This window comes from Formica exsecta, unplaced genomic scaffold, assembly GCF_003651465.1.
Source record: "Formica exsecta isolate Colony F162 unplaced genomic scaffold, ASM365146v1 scaffold363, whole genome shotgun sequence".
NCBI lineage: Eukaryota > Metazoa > Arthropoda > Insecta > Hymenoptera > Formicidae > Formica > Formica exsecta.
Genome location: NW_021850877.1, coordinates 994,732 through 1,011,481, shown reverse-complemented (window position 1 = coordinate 1,011,481; position 16,750 = coordinate 994,732). Strand labels below are relative to the sequence as shown.

General features: G+C 35.2%; 3 protein-coding genes across 4 annotated transcripts in view; 1 reads left to right on the top strand and 2 right to left on the bottom strand.

Annotated features, from left to right (window-relative positions):
- Positions 1-3,193, bottom strand: part of LOC115239069 — an 11,131-nt gene extending 7,938 nt beyond the window's left edge. Inside the window, 6 exon segments of the mRNA XM_029813401.1 lie at positions 1,215-1,332; positions 1,435-1,571; positions 1,650-2,096; positions 2,275-2,657; positions 2,740-2,926; positions 3,056-3,193. Of these exon segments, the coding sequence (XP_029669261.1) occupies positions 1,215-1,332; positions 1,435-1,571; positions 1,650-2,096; positions 2,275-2,657; positions 2,740-2,926; positions 3,056-3,166 (1,383 nt within the window). The 5' untranslated portion in view covers positions 3,167-3,193.
- A 6,380-nt stretch (positions 3,194-9,573) lies between these two features.
- Positions 9,574-14,684, top strand: LOC115239064 (short/branched chain specific acyl-CoA dehydrogenase, mitochondrial-like). Of its 2 annotated transcripts, none has more exons than XM_029813391.1 (9): positions 9,574-9,725; positions 10,236-10,350; positions 10,476-10,576; positions 12,872-13,078; positions 13,165-13,335; positions 13,438-13,563; positions 13,722-13,904; positions 13,986-14,121; positions 14,199-14,684. In XM_029813391.1, exons 1-9 carry the CDS (start codon positions 9,684-9,686, stop codon positions 14,372-14,374), a joined length of 1,257 nt encoding a protein of 418 aa, XP_029669251.1. In that variant the 5' UTR covers positions 9,574-9,683; the 3' UTR covers positions 14,375-14,684. The 2 variants fall into 2 exon arrangements, with proteins under 2 accessions (XP_029669251.1, XP_029669252.1); XM_029813392.1 differs by having other exon boundaries at positions 9,575-9,719.
- Positions 14,675-16,741, bottom strand: LOC115239068 (SRR1-like protein). The gene is made up of 4 exons (XM_029813400.1): positions 16,574-16,741; positions 16,046-16,279; positions 15,232-15,934; positions 14,675-15,143 (listed from the first exon to the last, which is right to left on the bottom strand). Exons 2-3 carry the CDS (start codon positions 16,180-16,182, stop codon positions 15,256-15,258), a joined length of 816 nt encoding a protein of 271 aa, XP_029669260.1. The 5' UTR covers positions 16,183-16,279; positions 16,574-16,741; the 3' UTR covers positions 14,675-15,143; positions 15,232-15,255.
- Between the last annotated feature and the right edge of the window lie 9 nt (positions 16,742-16,750).

Sequence of the window (16,750 nt, the reverse complement as noted above, 5' to 3'; positions counted from 1 at the left end):
ATATACATATGTTGATCTCTAGATAGAATTTAAAAATGTTGTAATTTTTGTTCCAAATTTGTACTTTAATCATTGTATTAATAAGTAGTTGCCAAATATAATATCGCTCTGTGATAACAAGAGTTATATTTGTATCTGTAGTTAAAAAAAAACTATAATCATTATAGTGTGAAATATTTCAATATATTATAACAAATATCAATGTTTGATATATTATTTATCCCAGGAGATACGTGTCGCGATTAAACTGATATAATACAGAAATTATTAACACAAAAATTTTTAACATATCAGCAATTAAATACAGACTAATGGCACCAGTTGGAATGCATCAAATTCATGGAAAAAGCAATCATGATTAATTAACATAACATATATATGTATATATTTACTCATATATATTTATATAATAAAACTAAACTATAAATTAAAATGAAAAAAAAAGCAAATTAAATTATGCGATTAACATGATATAATGCAATTTTCTATGATCAACTGGTTGACAACTGTGCTGATAACACCAGTGCATAATATTGCATTGGATACGAGGTTATACTATCTATTTACGGCCATAAATATACGCGTTGTCTTTCTCATTCATCGCTAAAAATATCTCTAAAATATTGTTCAGTAAAATAAAATTATCATCTGCAAATGTCAAAAATAAAAATTGCTAATAGAGTTATATATCACTGTATTATTTTCACAAAAGTACCGAAATAGTAATAGTAGTAGAAATATAACATATAGATGTTGGATATATTTCAAAAAAAATTGTGTATCTCGTAAAAAGATCAACACTCAAAATTTTTGAACATAAACATCTCAGCATTGTCAAAATTCAATTAAAATAAGTTTGTGATATAGTGGTAAACTGAAATTTTGGTACCACGCCTAAAAAAAGCTCCCAACAGTATTCTATTCTCAAATTCAATTAAGCAAAATAAATCTTATAAACGACTCCATATACATCAAGATCGTAATTATTTTATATATATATATCAATATATTATATTATTTAATATTTGACGCGTTTAAAGCTCTCCTCCTCCTTTATTGCGCAAGTCGTAATTCGATTAGCAGCCACAATACGCGATTACAATATTAATATTGCCAAATAAGAATGCCTATATTAGATTTAGCATCAGGCGAGTACGCGCAAAAATGTGAGTAAATAATTAGTCATTCTTATTCTCAAAAGTAATGACTTCTACCTTGGTGATCTTTTTAGGATCGGGTGTTCCAGTTTCCAGGATCTCAACCTTCTGGTAAACATTTGGCGAATTTAACCAACGGGATCTGTCAGTGCCTTTACGCCCGCCCTTCCATAATCTGCACAAAAAAAGAAAAGGAATCAATTGAACGTGCGACTTTAACTATCCTGTTGTTAGAGCAAAATATTGTCCAAATAAAAAAAAAAGGAGAAAAACTTACCCTTGCTTATACAATTCTTCCTCTTCAAGGAGATACCCTAAGGATGATACGGCCGGTGGAACTTCAACATCGTTCCGTGGTTTTGGAGGTTCTCCTTTTACGAGTGGATTTCTATATATGTAACCCGTACGGAATCCCTGAAACAACGCAACACGTCGAAAAGACATTATAAACGACCAATTATAATATCGAATAATTCTCGCGATTGAACTTACAGCATTATCGAGCATTCTCATAAGAGCTTCAAATTCAGCGCCGCCGATTCTCCAGCGTTTCTCGAGTTTTTCCGCAAGAGCGGATGACTCCACTACTGAACTCTGCTGAGGGATCGGTGATTTTCGCGAAGCTTCGAATATAGCTTTCTTCGATTCCTCGCTGATAAGGTTTAGATTGTCTACACCGGCGGGCATTAGCTTCAGTTGAGTCTCGCAAGCGACTACGGTATTGTAAACGTTGAAAAATGCTTCCTCCACCGTCTCTCCACAGCAAAGAGCGCCACGATTCGTTAGAAGCATAACCTTATTGATCGGCCCAAGGTTTCTAGCAATCTTCTCCCGTTCCTCCGGTTCGACAGAACCTCCTATATATTGATGGGTACTCACTTCGCCTATCACTATGCTCTCTTGACCAATCGGTAACAATCCACACTTCAAAGAGGAAACCTATGCAATATATCGCGTGCGTGTTAGCACTGTTGTAATTCTTTTCGGAATAGTGCAATAAATTTGAATCGTTAATTATTAATGTTAAAGCAATATCGCAAAATCGCAGTATAAAAATATGCCATACGAAACAAACAGATTGTCGGGAATGAAGAAATGAAAAACAAAGCATACTCACAGCGGTAACGGACGGAGTAGTAATATGAATAATACACTTGATATCGGGTCTCGCGGCGTGTATTGTCGAGTGCAATTGAAAACTTGTGACATGCACGCCAAAGTTCGTCGTCCCCTGCTCGACAATCGTGCCTTGCATATCCACCTTTATCAGACTCGAGGCGGTGACCTCGTGATAAAGTAGACCGTAAGGATTTACTAAAAAGTGTTCCTGATCTTGATTAAGACGAGCGGTGATTTGTCCGCCGACGCCTTGCGTCCATCCGTACAGATCGAGTAATCTGAACACCGCCGCCAATTTGCACCGTAACAACTTTTCGCCCTTGGCATATCCCATGCTTTCCACACCGCGAATGTCGTTGATAGGTAAGACGCAATTTGAATCTGTATTTTTGAATAAACCATATAATAATGCAAGTAAGAAAAGGAAGACAGTCGATACAACTTGAAGCGATTTGGGACTAACTTTTGAACACATTGCCGTTGAATCGGGCTCCCTGTGCACCCATCATATCGGAGATCTGTTGCAAAAGACCGGAAGGTCCAGCACCGTCCTTCATCTGCGTCTCGATTATACGTTCTAGTTCTTCTCGGAAAATTCGCGAATTCATCATCATCTCGACTCTCTTTCTCCTCTCCATTTCTCTCATATCCTATAAATAAAGCTCTCTTATTTAAGATATATTTGCATGTTTAATTAATTAATTTGTTTTCGAGTTTTCTCCGCATTGGCAAAATTCGGATAGAAAATCGTTGGATGCTGAATTTTCGACGAAACTTACCGCATCGATATCAGCGGGTCTCATCTTGCTTTTTTCATCTTCCGTCAAACCGTCCACCACACCATTTGTGTGTGGTTCGCTTAATGCTTGTTGTTGACTCGTATCTGCCATTTTCGTGCCTCGTACAAGTACCGGCAACTGAAAAATATCATTTGCCAATATCGCTATTAGACAAAAGTGGTAAAAATCTTTTGCTTATATATATATATTTTTATATTAATTATTTCAAATCATGCAATCGATATTAAAAATTGTAATAGAAAAGACATCGCATCGTATAAAATTAGAAAATTTCTTGACATATTTATTACAAAAATAAAGAATAATGGAAAAAAAATACGAAAATAAAAAAATAACGCAGATAGAGAACTATAGCTGCACGATCTGTCACACGCGTAAGCGAAATTTTTACTCGTTTCGTCTGAATCCAATACGAGAGGTATGGACACCTTACCGGTGTGCGATCAATAAAGTTACGGGGCCCTACCAGGAATCGTGTGCGTGCAACGAACCGCGTTTGCGTTACGACATCCTTTTATTTAGCCGTAATCTTTCGGGCGAAAATTGTTTTTTAATTTTTCTTTTTAAATAAGGGGATTATTTATTTATTATACATTGTCATTATACCGTTATATACATACATACATACATACATATATATATATATATATATATATATAAGATAAAATGCTGAATGACTATATTACTCAGTTAGCATTTGCTTAGTTCGAATCTGTGTCACCGGTCGTTCACCGCTTGGCTTTCCTTACGTCAAGTACCGGTGCATCGGACACGCAATGCTCTCATATACTCGGCTACATACAATCCTTATCCTACTGCATCCGCTTTTCACCTTTTCACGCCGCATTTCCCTCGCCATCGGCCGAATCCCACGCTAAATCCTCCTTCACTTGCATAAGCAGTATTATATCGCAATCTCATACAATCATTTTAATAATATATCTTTTAAAAATTATATTTATTTTTTTATTTTTATCACGAAACGTCACATCTTTGATCAAAATCAATGTTACGATGATTATCGACAAAAACCACCGATGGGTAAATTTTTCAATGAGATTAATCCATCGATTAAACTTCCGATTGTTACTGCACCGGAAAACGTGTGTCATGCGGCTGCACTTCCGTTGCAAGGTGCACAAAAAAGAAGAGAAGTGCGATATATAGTTAACCGCACGCAAGAGCGTAAAACGCACAATCTAACTCGTATGTATTATCGTACAATCAAATTTTTTTATTTCATTTATTTCGCGAAATTTTATATTAAAAATCTATCGAGATAATAATTAATAATCGCACAATTTTATTAACGCGTCATTATTTAGAGATAAATATTTCGCGAGAATAAAAGACAGCCAAGTCTGATATCTGTTTTACATATTTATGTTCATTGATTATCTCATCGTCATGTATTATGTATTATTTTCACCTATACGATTAAAATGTATGCTTCCTTACAGATAGAGATACGCTTTCGAACAATTTGTACCTAATACGAAAATAACGCAGGGTATTATCGTTTGAAACTTTGCCAAAGAGAAACCGCTTTCGCATTAGCTAATATAAGAGATATGTATGTACATAATTTCGATACATCGCCGAATCCAATACGGAAACGTCGCTCGCAAAAATATATAGTAGCAGCTGTCAATGGTGGCTCCGGTGCGAATTGATGGTAATTAACGTTAAGGGGTTTAGGTATTTGGCATAAGTGGCTTCGTTTAAGTCCCTCGTATACGCGCGCTGCCTCGTTGACACACAACGCGATACAGCGTCGTAATATTGTCCGTAATATCGGCGAAATGGCCAATATCGAGAGAGCGACAGAAAGGAAGAGAAGTTACGTTGACAGAGAAACACATAATTAAGGACAACGAATGCTCGGCCACATCTCGATTTTTCGAGCAAACGGAAGATATAAATTTCCATAAATTATATTGCGGCAATTAAAGTAATTATCGAGTTCCAGTTTCGATCGCTCGTGATGCTCTGCACAATCATATCTTGAAATTTTCTAACGCGTATGAACTTTAACACAATGATGATATATGTTACTCTACATCAAACGTCGATTACATCCTTTTGGGGTTGCATGCCGCCTCGACGCTTATCTCAACGGTAACGAGACAATGCGTGGACCATTCCGTGAACTGAATGAAAGCGATCACACAGACGAGATTCGCTGAGTTTCCTCGGCGCGAGTGTTCGCGCAAGTCCTCGTCTTAAAATAGAGAAAGGCCAGGGACGGAGTCGAATATGTCTTTTGTTAGCAAATTTTTCTTTCTTTTACGTACAACCTTTCGCATCTCACGTTCATCTTACGCAGCGCCGAGAAAGCATCCTGTAGATATATATAATAATAATTAGCGAAAAACCAATAAATAGTATTTGGTATCGATTTAATAGGTATTTTTATTTAAAATTCCAGATAAAGAGAATATTTTAATGATTTTTTAATGCATCTTTCTAAAAGAAGTTTATTTATTGTATGCTTTTTAGTATTAAATTCTGATGACTAAAAATTACAATAAAGAATATGTATTGCATATTTAATATTTTGTTAAGACATTGAATATAAAAAGAGATAGATATATATTTATAATATATTTTAAACACATATTTTTTAAAAAATTCCTTGAATCCCAATATAAATTTCCATAAGAATTCCCTGGTTTCTCTATTCGATCTTGTTTTCATTTACATTTAACCGTATCCTAATTGCACGTAGAAGAGAGCGTGATAAAAATAGAGGAGAAAACAAACTGATGTATTACTAGGTAGTGCCTGCATCCAACGCGGGGACCCGTGTGATGCGATGACGATCAGCCCCCTTACGCAACTTGCTAAGCTAGAATATAGCTATAGAATCGCACTGCGTGCGTGCGTGCGTGTGCACCTGCGCACGTGCTTGTGGCACGCACTTGTTTACGGATCCGCGAAAAGTACAACGGGTTTTCGGCCGGAAGAGCCATTCAAATTTTACCTCGAGTTTTTATATCGTAACGTCAATCAACCAGTCTTTCAATTCATATCGATCGATCGCTCTTTAATGTCGTGAATTCTTGTGAATCTCCGGTTATTCGCCGGTTATTGACATAGGGCAAACGGTATCGTAAACGAATACCTATATTGTGTAAGCGAGCAACGGAGCAGCATGAGTCATCGATAATATAATCGCGATAATAATAAATCTTTCCATTCAATTAAAAATACGGGAGTTTACGTTCGTATCGCGGAAAGGTTTTTTTTTTTTTTTTCCTTTTTTGCTTCAACACTGACATCATACGCCAAAACGAGCACGTAAACGGGGTTTATCATCAACTGGCGTCCGACCGGCAGCGACGACGGACACTTTACGCAATGACGTCATAGCTAATCGCAGATTACGTTCGTCGTAGCGAACGAGCAACGCATTCTAGAGTCGCTATCAATTATAAGAGACGAAAATGATAGTGATAAAGAGAAGCAATAGAGAATCGATTATACCCAGAACACGTCGTCGACTATTGAACTCTCACTAAATTATATATTGCGTGAGCGACGTATATATCTTTATATCGCGTGTACACATTATACTCGTATTTCACCGTTTCTGTCAGATAGACGCTTACTACGATTAAAGCGACTGTCTCGAGCTCGAGTAAAAGCTCTCGAATGTATTATTGCATTGACCTTTGTGAAAAGGTCACTATCAAAATTATCGAAACACGCCGATGACAAATCGCCGGTGTCTTTATCCATCCGTCCACAGTGACACGCAATTGTGTTACATTGGAATTCTATTGGAAATTGATCACCGAGACGATATATGTAAAATTATTTCCGACATACAATACAACGAAACCTGTCGCTCGACAGACAATCCCGAACGAGTTCACATAATTAGCCAAGCGGAACGTTTAACCCAAGCGTTGCTCGCGAAGAAAATCGTCCCACTTATCGTCGATAAGAATTTGTGATAATGGTATGACGGGGTAGCTCGCGTTACGGACAGTGACACAGAGGATGATGCAAATGGCGACATTTCGGGGCGGGGGGAGCGAATTTAGATTTCGATCGTTGGAATCGGCGAATGCGTGCGGAAGAGACGCGCGGAAGGACGCGGAGAATAGAGACTCCGTGATCGGGCGTCGCCGCGCGTATACTCGCAAATGTCTGACAACGACAATGAGAAAGCGGTGGAGTCGCGTGGTATCGTAATCCGCGTCGAATTAGTAGTGGCATCGGTCCGACGTCGACACACCCCTCGCGCTACGTCATTCATTGTCGGGCGCGAACCGAGAGTAACGGGCGCGTCGAGAAGAACGACGAGAGCGAGCGCTCCCTCACGAGGGAGAAAGCGCGACGAAAAAATTGAGGTCTGACGATAAGTGGCTCGCGGAGTCGTTGCTCGAATATTCAATAGCGAGGAGAATAAAGAGAGATGCGACTTTATAAGTATTTTGACTTACCAACCTAAAGGGATCGCCGTCGCCTAGCCGCTTCCTCCTCCTCCCTTTTCGAGATAGTGCCCGTGCCCGTTTCACGAACCGTACAACAGCTCGCCCGTCCGTATCACACCGCGCGCGCGGCTGTTCCGTTCGATGAACAGCTTCCCCGCCTCCGCCACCGCCTCTACACCCGCCGCCTCCGTTTCTGCCGCCTGACGACGTTCCAGGGCCTGGCCTGACGCTTGCCGATCTCCCGCGTCGACTCCCGACTCTGTCCGAATATATATCTATTGTCCGCTCATTGATAAACCGCACTTCGCCCGATCTCAATTACTCGATGCGGATCCGGCGTCGATAAACTGTCGATCTCACCGAATACCCACGGTCCTTTTACGAGCGTTTTATCTCTTCTCCGAGACCTGCGAAAACTCGCATAGTTGATATCCCGATTTTCGTTTCGCACGCTATACACGGGATCGGTCGCGACGTCGTCGCGATCCTCGAGAAACCGATGATAACTGATGACTGGTCACTGGACAGTTTCCAGGTAAACGCCGCACGTATCTCACGAATGGTCCATGAACCAACTGCGATAGAGTATACGAGATGGCCGCTAAAATAAACTGCCAGCGATCTATCGCCACCTATCGTCGATTGTCCACATTCGCGGACAGGATTGCCAACATATTTTCATTTCTTTTCCCTTAAAATTCAATAAATATATTCGTCTTGGATGCCAATCATCCTATCACCCCTTTTTCTTTGATAGATGGAAAAAAAGATATATAAAGACCCTCATTTTTCAAATTTGAATGGGAGATAATTGCCAGCACGATTGATCGCCAAGAATCGTCGATTCAGATCGATTTCTTTGTAAAATAATCGATGTAAAAGAATCGATATACGAAAAATTGTTTTAATGGGATGGTACGTATATATATACATATGCGATTGTTACATCTACTTTACTATAAAAATCGATTATTTTATAATATATATTCGTGTGTGATATAATATAAAAAATAGAATTATATGAACCAGAATTCTAAAATGATCTCGATTACATCTTATAAAAACTCTTATAAAAACTTTTTTATGTATGCATATAATTTATCTAAACGATCGTCTAATGAAGTATCGTCGAGTAATAAATATATGTACCATTTTTTTGTTTTGTTTTGAGAAACATTATAGATATGTATATAATACTATATATAAAATTTAATATTTTTATATGTATTTCAGAAGAGCACGAAAGAGCAAGTATATGATCGTAAAATGAATCCAACTTTTATCTTTCTTCATTTTTAAAATAATCTGTCCTTAATCGATAGATATCAATACAATTAATATAAAACATCATTCGTATATTATCTGCGCATCATATAAAATGACGAATTCTATTTTTTCTCACAAAATCAATTAAAAAGGTATGCACATAAAATAGTATACAAGTATGTAACAAATATTTCGACAATAGTTCTAATATATTAAATATATAATATCTCGCTTGTTGTGCTATTTATCGTGAACTATTTAAATGCTTTCAAAAATAATTTCCCAATTGATAATTAATCTACATTTAAAAATATCATTTATAAAACTCTAAATAGGAAAAGTTTTGTACACAGAACTGTTAAGCTATCGTCGACAGATAAAGCAATCATTGCGATAACGAAATTTCATAATATAATAGCTCCACAAAAATGAAAAGTTTATCAAATAAAAGAAAAATTCTAGCCTTATCTGCCGTCAATTAGAAGATCGTTTCTCTTTCTCTTGACTATAGATATGTATCTTGGAACAATCGTGCTCATGTTGATAACTATATGTAGTGCTCATGATAAGTATAAGGCATAAACATGAATGGATAAAAAGCCAATTATTGTTGACGCATATAATAAATCACATAAAAAATGATGGAGCAAATACTTTCAACAGATTGGCAGAGCACTGGAGCTGGTCTGATGTGATTAACTTCTACATTCTTTATTACGCAACAACCTGTTTTGTACGCACACCACTGCACAATCCAGATCGGCTCCTCTCGACCGGCACGGAACGACAAAAACCGATCCACACCAAATAGTCTTAGTCAGTGTTAACTTAGCCTGCGAAGCACCTACATCGTCGGGCATATTCTTCACATAAACGAGCCGAAAGACACACATACAAGCATGAACGCGCCTATACTCAGATCAATCTTCCGTGAAGTACGCGTGAGCATAAATAATCCCTTTATAATACTTTTTAAAATTTTAGTTACATAGAAAAATTTATAATGAAATAATAAATAAATTTCATCGATTTTTGCAAAAGTTTTCAGATGTACGTATATCGAGAGAAAGATTCTAATATTAATTTCAACTACTTAGCATTTATTTGTACTATATATTACATCAAGGATAACATTATAATTTTATTAGGCATAACATTTTTATTTTTATTGAAAATATTCATTGTGAATACATAATTGAATGTGCAATGCTATGTCCTACTCCTAAGATTAAATGGCTGATTATGACAATTGACAGACCAGATGTATCAATTTTCTGCACGCACGCACATGTTTATCAGTATATTTTTTAATACAAGAGAAACAGGAAATATGTATTTTTTAATAACAAACATATTTCGTATGTGTATTAGAAAAAATAGTAGATTATACACACACACACACACACACACACACACACACACACATATATATATATTTTTTTTTTTTATAGATACCAAAAAGATTGACGCAAACGCGAGGAGTACATTTATGTATGTCAAGACTCAATCATTGTCCAACTCCTTTGACGCAATTTACGGATGATGAACTTATGATGAAAGAAACTGGTAAGAATACTAATCATTTATTATCACAGTTTTACTCTAAAACGATAAACAAGCTAGTCGATTTGCGAAAGTCTATTTCATTGCAACATATCAATTCGTAAATATCATATATCTTTATTTTTCAGTCGCTAAACTGGCTAAAGAGGAAATTGCTCCACTGGTACGGAAAATGGAAAAGGAGGGGAAAATAGATGATCATCTCTTAAAAACACTATTCGAGAACGGCGTAAGTCTTTTCAAAACAATAATTTGGATAATTAGATCGAATTAGGTTTTTAAATCGAATGTGTTTATATATAGAGAATTCTTTTTTTTTTTGTTTTTTATCGATTAATTTGTCTCAGTAATAAACAAACAAAAGGTTCATAACACCTATCAAAACTGTTTATCTGATCATATTTATTACTTATTTACATACGCGCGCGTCTACAGGGGACATATCATTTATATATATTCTTGTGTGTGTAATACTTAAACATTGACATGTTTTTTTATAAATCATAATAATATTATTTATATATTTATATGTATAATACAATTAAAAAAAAAAAAAAGAATATTTGCCTTTTTAAATATACAAAAAAAATAAATAAATAAAAAATGCATCGTATTATTCATCCGGATTTAAATAAGAAACAGAATATAATGCATAATGATGAATATGGACTAAAAGATAAAGGTAGTAAAAAAATAAAGGAACGAACAGTGAATATATTAAAGTCATTGAAAGTGATCAACGTAGCTTATATACACAGCCGGTCTTGTCGACATTACTTGACGCGAGACGATTTCTTAACGACCAATAAATAAAAGAACACTCTAATAGAAAGAAATAATATAGCATTCACTGAGATTATATAAGCAAAATCAAAACAAAATTCACAGAGTAACAAAATAAATTTCCCGACAATATCAATCTTGTGTTGACAAACGAATAGATATTTTGAAACGAGAAACTGTCTCTTTTTCTTTTCTCTTGCGTACGTATTTTACATAATTCGCATGATCTTTTAATAAAATATACGTGAATGTTGTTAATATCTTTTTTCTTTATTTTTACTTATAAAATATACTGACACAATTTCATCGACAAAACCGAGGACACGTTATATATACTGATGTATTTCACAGAATCTGTTAGTTTTTATTAGCCGCATATTGCAAGTTTCGATAAGTAAAGATATTCAGACTTCCAATCATTAAAATCTAAAATTGTATTTATCTGGTCGCGATTACGAAATTTATTGTATAAATATGATAATGCCAAATGCGCCTTACGAATGTTTGATGCATTATCGCGTAAAAACGCATTTAATGCGTTAAATTAACAAATTGGAAAAGATAAAGAAAAAAGATATGCTTTTTCATTACAAACTGCACGAGGACAAAATATTTTTTATTGCTCCTGCACATGTATATCATGTTTTTACACAATACACATGTATACAAGGCGATAAAAAATATCTCGTCTTTACGCAACTTGTAACGAGGACAGATATTTAATCTTGTGTTGACAAACGAATAGATATTTTGAAACGAGAAACTGTCTCTTTTTCTTTTCTCTTGCGTACGTATTTTACATAATTCGCATGATCTTTTAATAAAATATACGTGAATGTTGTTAATATCTTTTTTCTTTATTTTTACTTATAAAATATACTGACACAATTTCATCGACAAAACCGAGGACACGTTATATATACTGATGTATTTCACAGAATCTGTTAGTTTTTATTAGCCGCATATTGCAAGTTTCGATAAGTAAAGATATTCAGACTTCCAATCATTAAAATCTAAAATTGTATTTATCTGGTCGCGATTACGAAATTTATTGTATAAATATGATAATGCCAAATGCGCCTTACGAATGTTTGATGCATTATCGCGTAAAAACGCATTTAATGCGTTAAATTAACAAATTGGAAAAGATAAAGAAAAAAGATATGCTTTTTCATTACAAACTGCACGAGAACAAAATATTTTTTATTGCTCCTGCACATGTATATCATGTTTTTACACAATATACATATGTATACAAGGCGATAAAAAATATCTCGTCTTTACGCAACTTGTAACGAGGACAGATATTTCTTGTTTCTCTCGTATCTTTATGCAGCTCATACTAACAATAAGACACAAAGATTTCATGATAATATGTATATAAATATCTTCTTTTATTTTTTTGTAATATACATGTTAATTAAATTTGTTTCACAATGTAATCAACATGTGGATAATAGTTCATATATAAATAATATATTGGACAAAATAAATTTTGAAACTTTTTCGCTCGCTGCTCTCTCTTGCTAACAATAAAAGAAAAAATTAATTCTATAGAATTTCATAAAATGTTTAATAATAAGATCATTTATCAGTGTTTTTTACTATATAATACCAATCTTTTCAACCATTATTTTGCATAATATAGGGCATTTTTTAATATTCTAGTATATTAATAAAATAAAGAGATATGTTATATTAAATTATATTTAATATCTGAAACTCTCTTTGTCAATTTCAGTTAATGGGTCTGGAAATTCCAGTAGATTACGGCGGCGCAGGTAGCAATTTTATGAGTACCATTTTAACTATCGAAGAAGTTGCTAAAGTCGATGGAGCGGTAGCTGCTCTTGTAGATATCCATAACACATTGGTGAATTCGCTGATTATTAAAGTTGCATCCGAAGATCAAAAGCAAATCTATTTGCCTAAATTAGCACAAAACTACGTAAGTTGAAAAAAAATACGTTATTGTTCCTGATATGTAGGTCTCTAAAGAAATAAAATAATTTAAAGTATATATATCTTTTTTAGGCTGGGAGTTTTTGTCTAACGGAACCTGGTTCAGGATCGGACGCTTTTTCCCTCAAGACCGAAGCAAAAAAGGATGGTTCTGATTACATTATTAATGGAACAAAAATGTGGATTTCAAATTCGGATATAGCGGGAGTTTTTTTGGTCTTTGCTAATGCGAATCCTTCCGCGGTGAGTAAATCCTTATGTACTTGGTAAAAAAAAAACCGATAAGAATACATTATTTAAAGCTTAAAAAAATCAATTGATGCAATATTCTTTTAATTAAAACAGGGATATCGCGGCATCACAACTTTCTTCGTGGACCGCGACACGCCTGGTTTAACAGTTGCTAAACCCGAAGAAAAATTAGGCATTAAGGCATCCGGAACTTGCATGATTCATTTTGACAATGTTAGGGTACGTATCAGAGGTAATATAATAAAGCTCTTTGTACATATCTGTATATGTGAATATATAGAGATATATTGCTCTCTTACCAAATATAAATATATAAAATCAATTATTTATTTTATTATAACTAATATTATATATATTTTAATATTTTTATTCTGTAGGTACCTGAAAGCAATATCTTGGGCGAGTTTGGACATGGATACAAATATGCTGCTGGATTCCTCAACGAAGGTAGAATCGGAATAGGAGCACAAATGATCGGAATTGCACAAGGATGCCTAGATGCGACTATACCCTACACATTGGAAAGAAAGCAATTTGGACATGACATTTTCTCATTCCAGGTACGATTAAGAATCTGTTTATTATTTTTCGTTAGATCGTCATCTGAGAAATAATCTGTTTCCAATATGAAATCTGTTTAGTCGATGCAACATCAAATAGCTCAAGTTGCAACTGAACTCGAATGTGCCAGATTGCTCGTTTATAACGCGGCTAGATTAGTAGACGCTAAAAAGAACGTTATGAAGGAAGCGGCTATGGCCAAATTAGTCGCATCTGGTACGTAATTTGCCAATCTCAAGTTCTTTTTTATAAATTCAAACATGAACAAAAGAATAATATATGTTATTATATAGAAACTGCGCTACGTATCACTGCAAAGTGCATAGACTTTATGGGAGGTGTTGGATTTACCACAGACTTCCCGCAAGAGAAATACTTTAGAGATTCGAAAATTGGCACTATTTACGAAGGCACGAGTAATATGCAGTTGTCTACAATTGCAAAATGTATACGTAAGCAATATTCCTGAATGATAATCAGTATAAATTTTTTAAAAATTGTGATGTATGTTTGGCCTAAATTGCATCACGATAGTCATTTTCAAGATAAAACACACATGTATTATTTTCTCATTATAGGAATATATTTTTATATTTTTATATTATAAGTCAATTTCTTATGATCGAATAGAAACGCCCAATATTCTAATGTATAATTTATAATTCCTAAACACTAAAATTAAAAGAAATATATTTATTACAATGATACAATTTTGTATTTTTGTAAAAAAGGGAGATGTATAGAGAAATATGTTGCATAAAATAAATTCAGATTTAGTATGATAATCTTTAATTAAAATCTTCATTTATAGATTATCTTTACAGAAATACAATAAAGATAGGCAAATGTACAAGCAAGAGAACAAGAATACTTGTATCGCACTAATAATATTTTAAATATTTCTATTTATATCCATTTTATTTTGGATCATGAGGTAGTTTAAAACCTACAAGATCTGCTGTTTCTTTTATACTACGTTCACCTTTACCAGCATATTGTTTATGAATATCTTTACATGTTTGTTGAGATTTCACATAACAAAGATATGTCTCCGCTAAATTCTTCAATTCTTCCCTTGCTTTACACAAAACTTGAGATGTCTCTTTATGAGCATGCGCTTGTTCCATGATATATTGTAACATTGCATTCTCTTTCATACTCTTATTCTGCGAGACTCGACGTAGTTCTCGCGCGAGAGAACGAACAATTTCGATATTACTATTCATTGTCGCTGTATTCTAAAAGTGAATTAAGCCATTAGTCGTACAAAAACAGTCTATGTTCTATGTTATAAATCGACATACGAGAACCAAAGAAAATAATTACACAATGCACGTTGAATGTTAACTATCACCGTGCAGCTGCAATAAATTCCACGTCGTCTGTTAAATATTGTGGTTCCTCTCTAGAATTCCAGAAATCTGCCGGAGCTTTAAGCAAATCTTGTTTGGTAAAGATATGAATGCTAAGATCGTTGAAAACTTCCTCGTACGCGAAGGAATTTTCCAATTGAATTTCTGTAACATAAGGTCGAATGCGCAATATGTAACCTGCCATATTCAGTACATCCCTGTGCAAGCAATTGTCAACTATCCCTGAGAAGCTATTAGCGAGCAGAATGCAATTGCTTAATCCAACTCCCCAGTTTGCGTAAAGAAAATTATTGGTCAACTGCCGCGAGCAATGCGGCATGTATACGAGAGTCGTTTTATCTCGGTGAATTATACGCTTGCCCTCCTCGTTCCTCTCTATAATCTCTAGACCCTGAGCACGCAAAACTTGCACTTCCTCGGGGCAAAACACTGGGTCGTACACGTGTACGCGAGCGTTCACGTATCGCGCCTTCAAGCACAGCAGAAGCGCCAATTGACATCTCGACGACCTATACTGCGAGAATCGTCCTAACCCGTAGCAGACTATCTCGGAAATACCGTTAGAGTCTAGGACGGTTAGAGACTCCGTCAGCTTGCTAAGAACAAACTTGGTAAACGATGTATCTCTGACCTCGATTAGCGTGTTGCCTAACGTGCTGAAAATCGCCGTAAAACGTATTGCGATTAGGGGTTAACTCGGGTTAAAGGGAGTCAGAGATTAGGTAATTAAACCTGTTTCGTTGTTCGCGAAACAAGACACGGCTTACCGAAGGAGAAGCTCGCGATTGATCTCGCAGTTCTGCGTAGCCACGCACTGAGCAGTCACGTCTCCGCACAAATTTTTCTTTGGGTTACGTTGTTTTCTTCGACGAGTCACAAGTACAAAATTGTTCGCTTCTGACATGACTATGACTGAATGTGGCTGCACATGGCGCTCTGCAGGCTGCAGGCTTTACATCTTTCATTGATTTGCCCTGTTGTACATTAGATGACACCACTATCTGCAATCGCCGGAAAAGAATTATTGAATACAAAAACTATATGCGATTGCATTTGAATCTGTCTCCATATTCCTTTATGTCTTCTTTAATAGAACGCTTTAAAAATTAGAACCTAATATTATTAAAAATTAGAATAATAATATTATTTTCGTATTTATTATTTATATTTTTCGTATTTCACAGCTATTATCCAACGCACGCGTTATTTTACTTTACGAATATCTCGTGTAGTACATATATATCCATTGACATATAAAAACAGAAATTTAAACGGTAAACAGTAAATTTTCTTACGCAAATTTAACGCGACGTAACCGATATCAAGCGCAATCTATTTCTACACAAATAATGCGCATTATTTCGCATATGCAATGCGGATAATATGTCGAGTAATAATGTTGTTACCACGATATATATGCTTGTTAGTGCGAGGCATCAATTTTTCAGGGTCGTCATGTTTTGTATGTATAA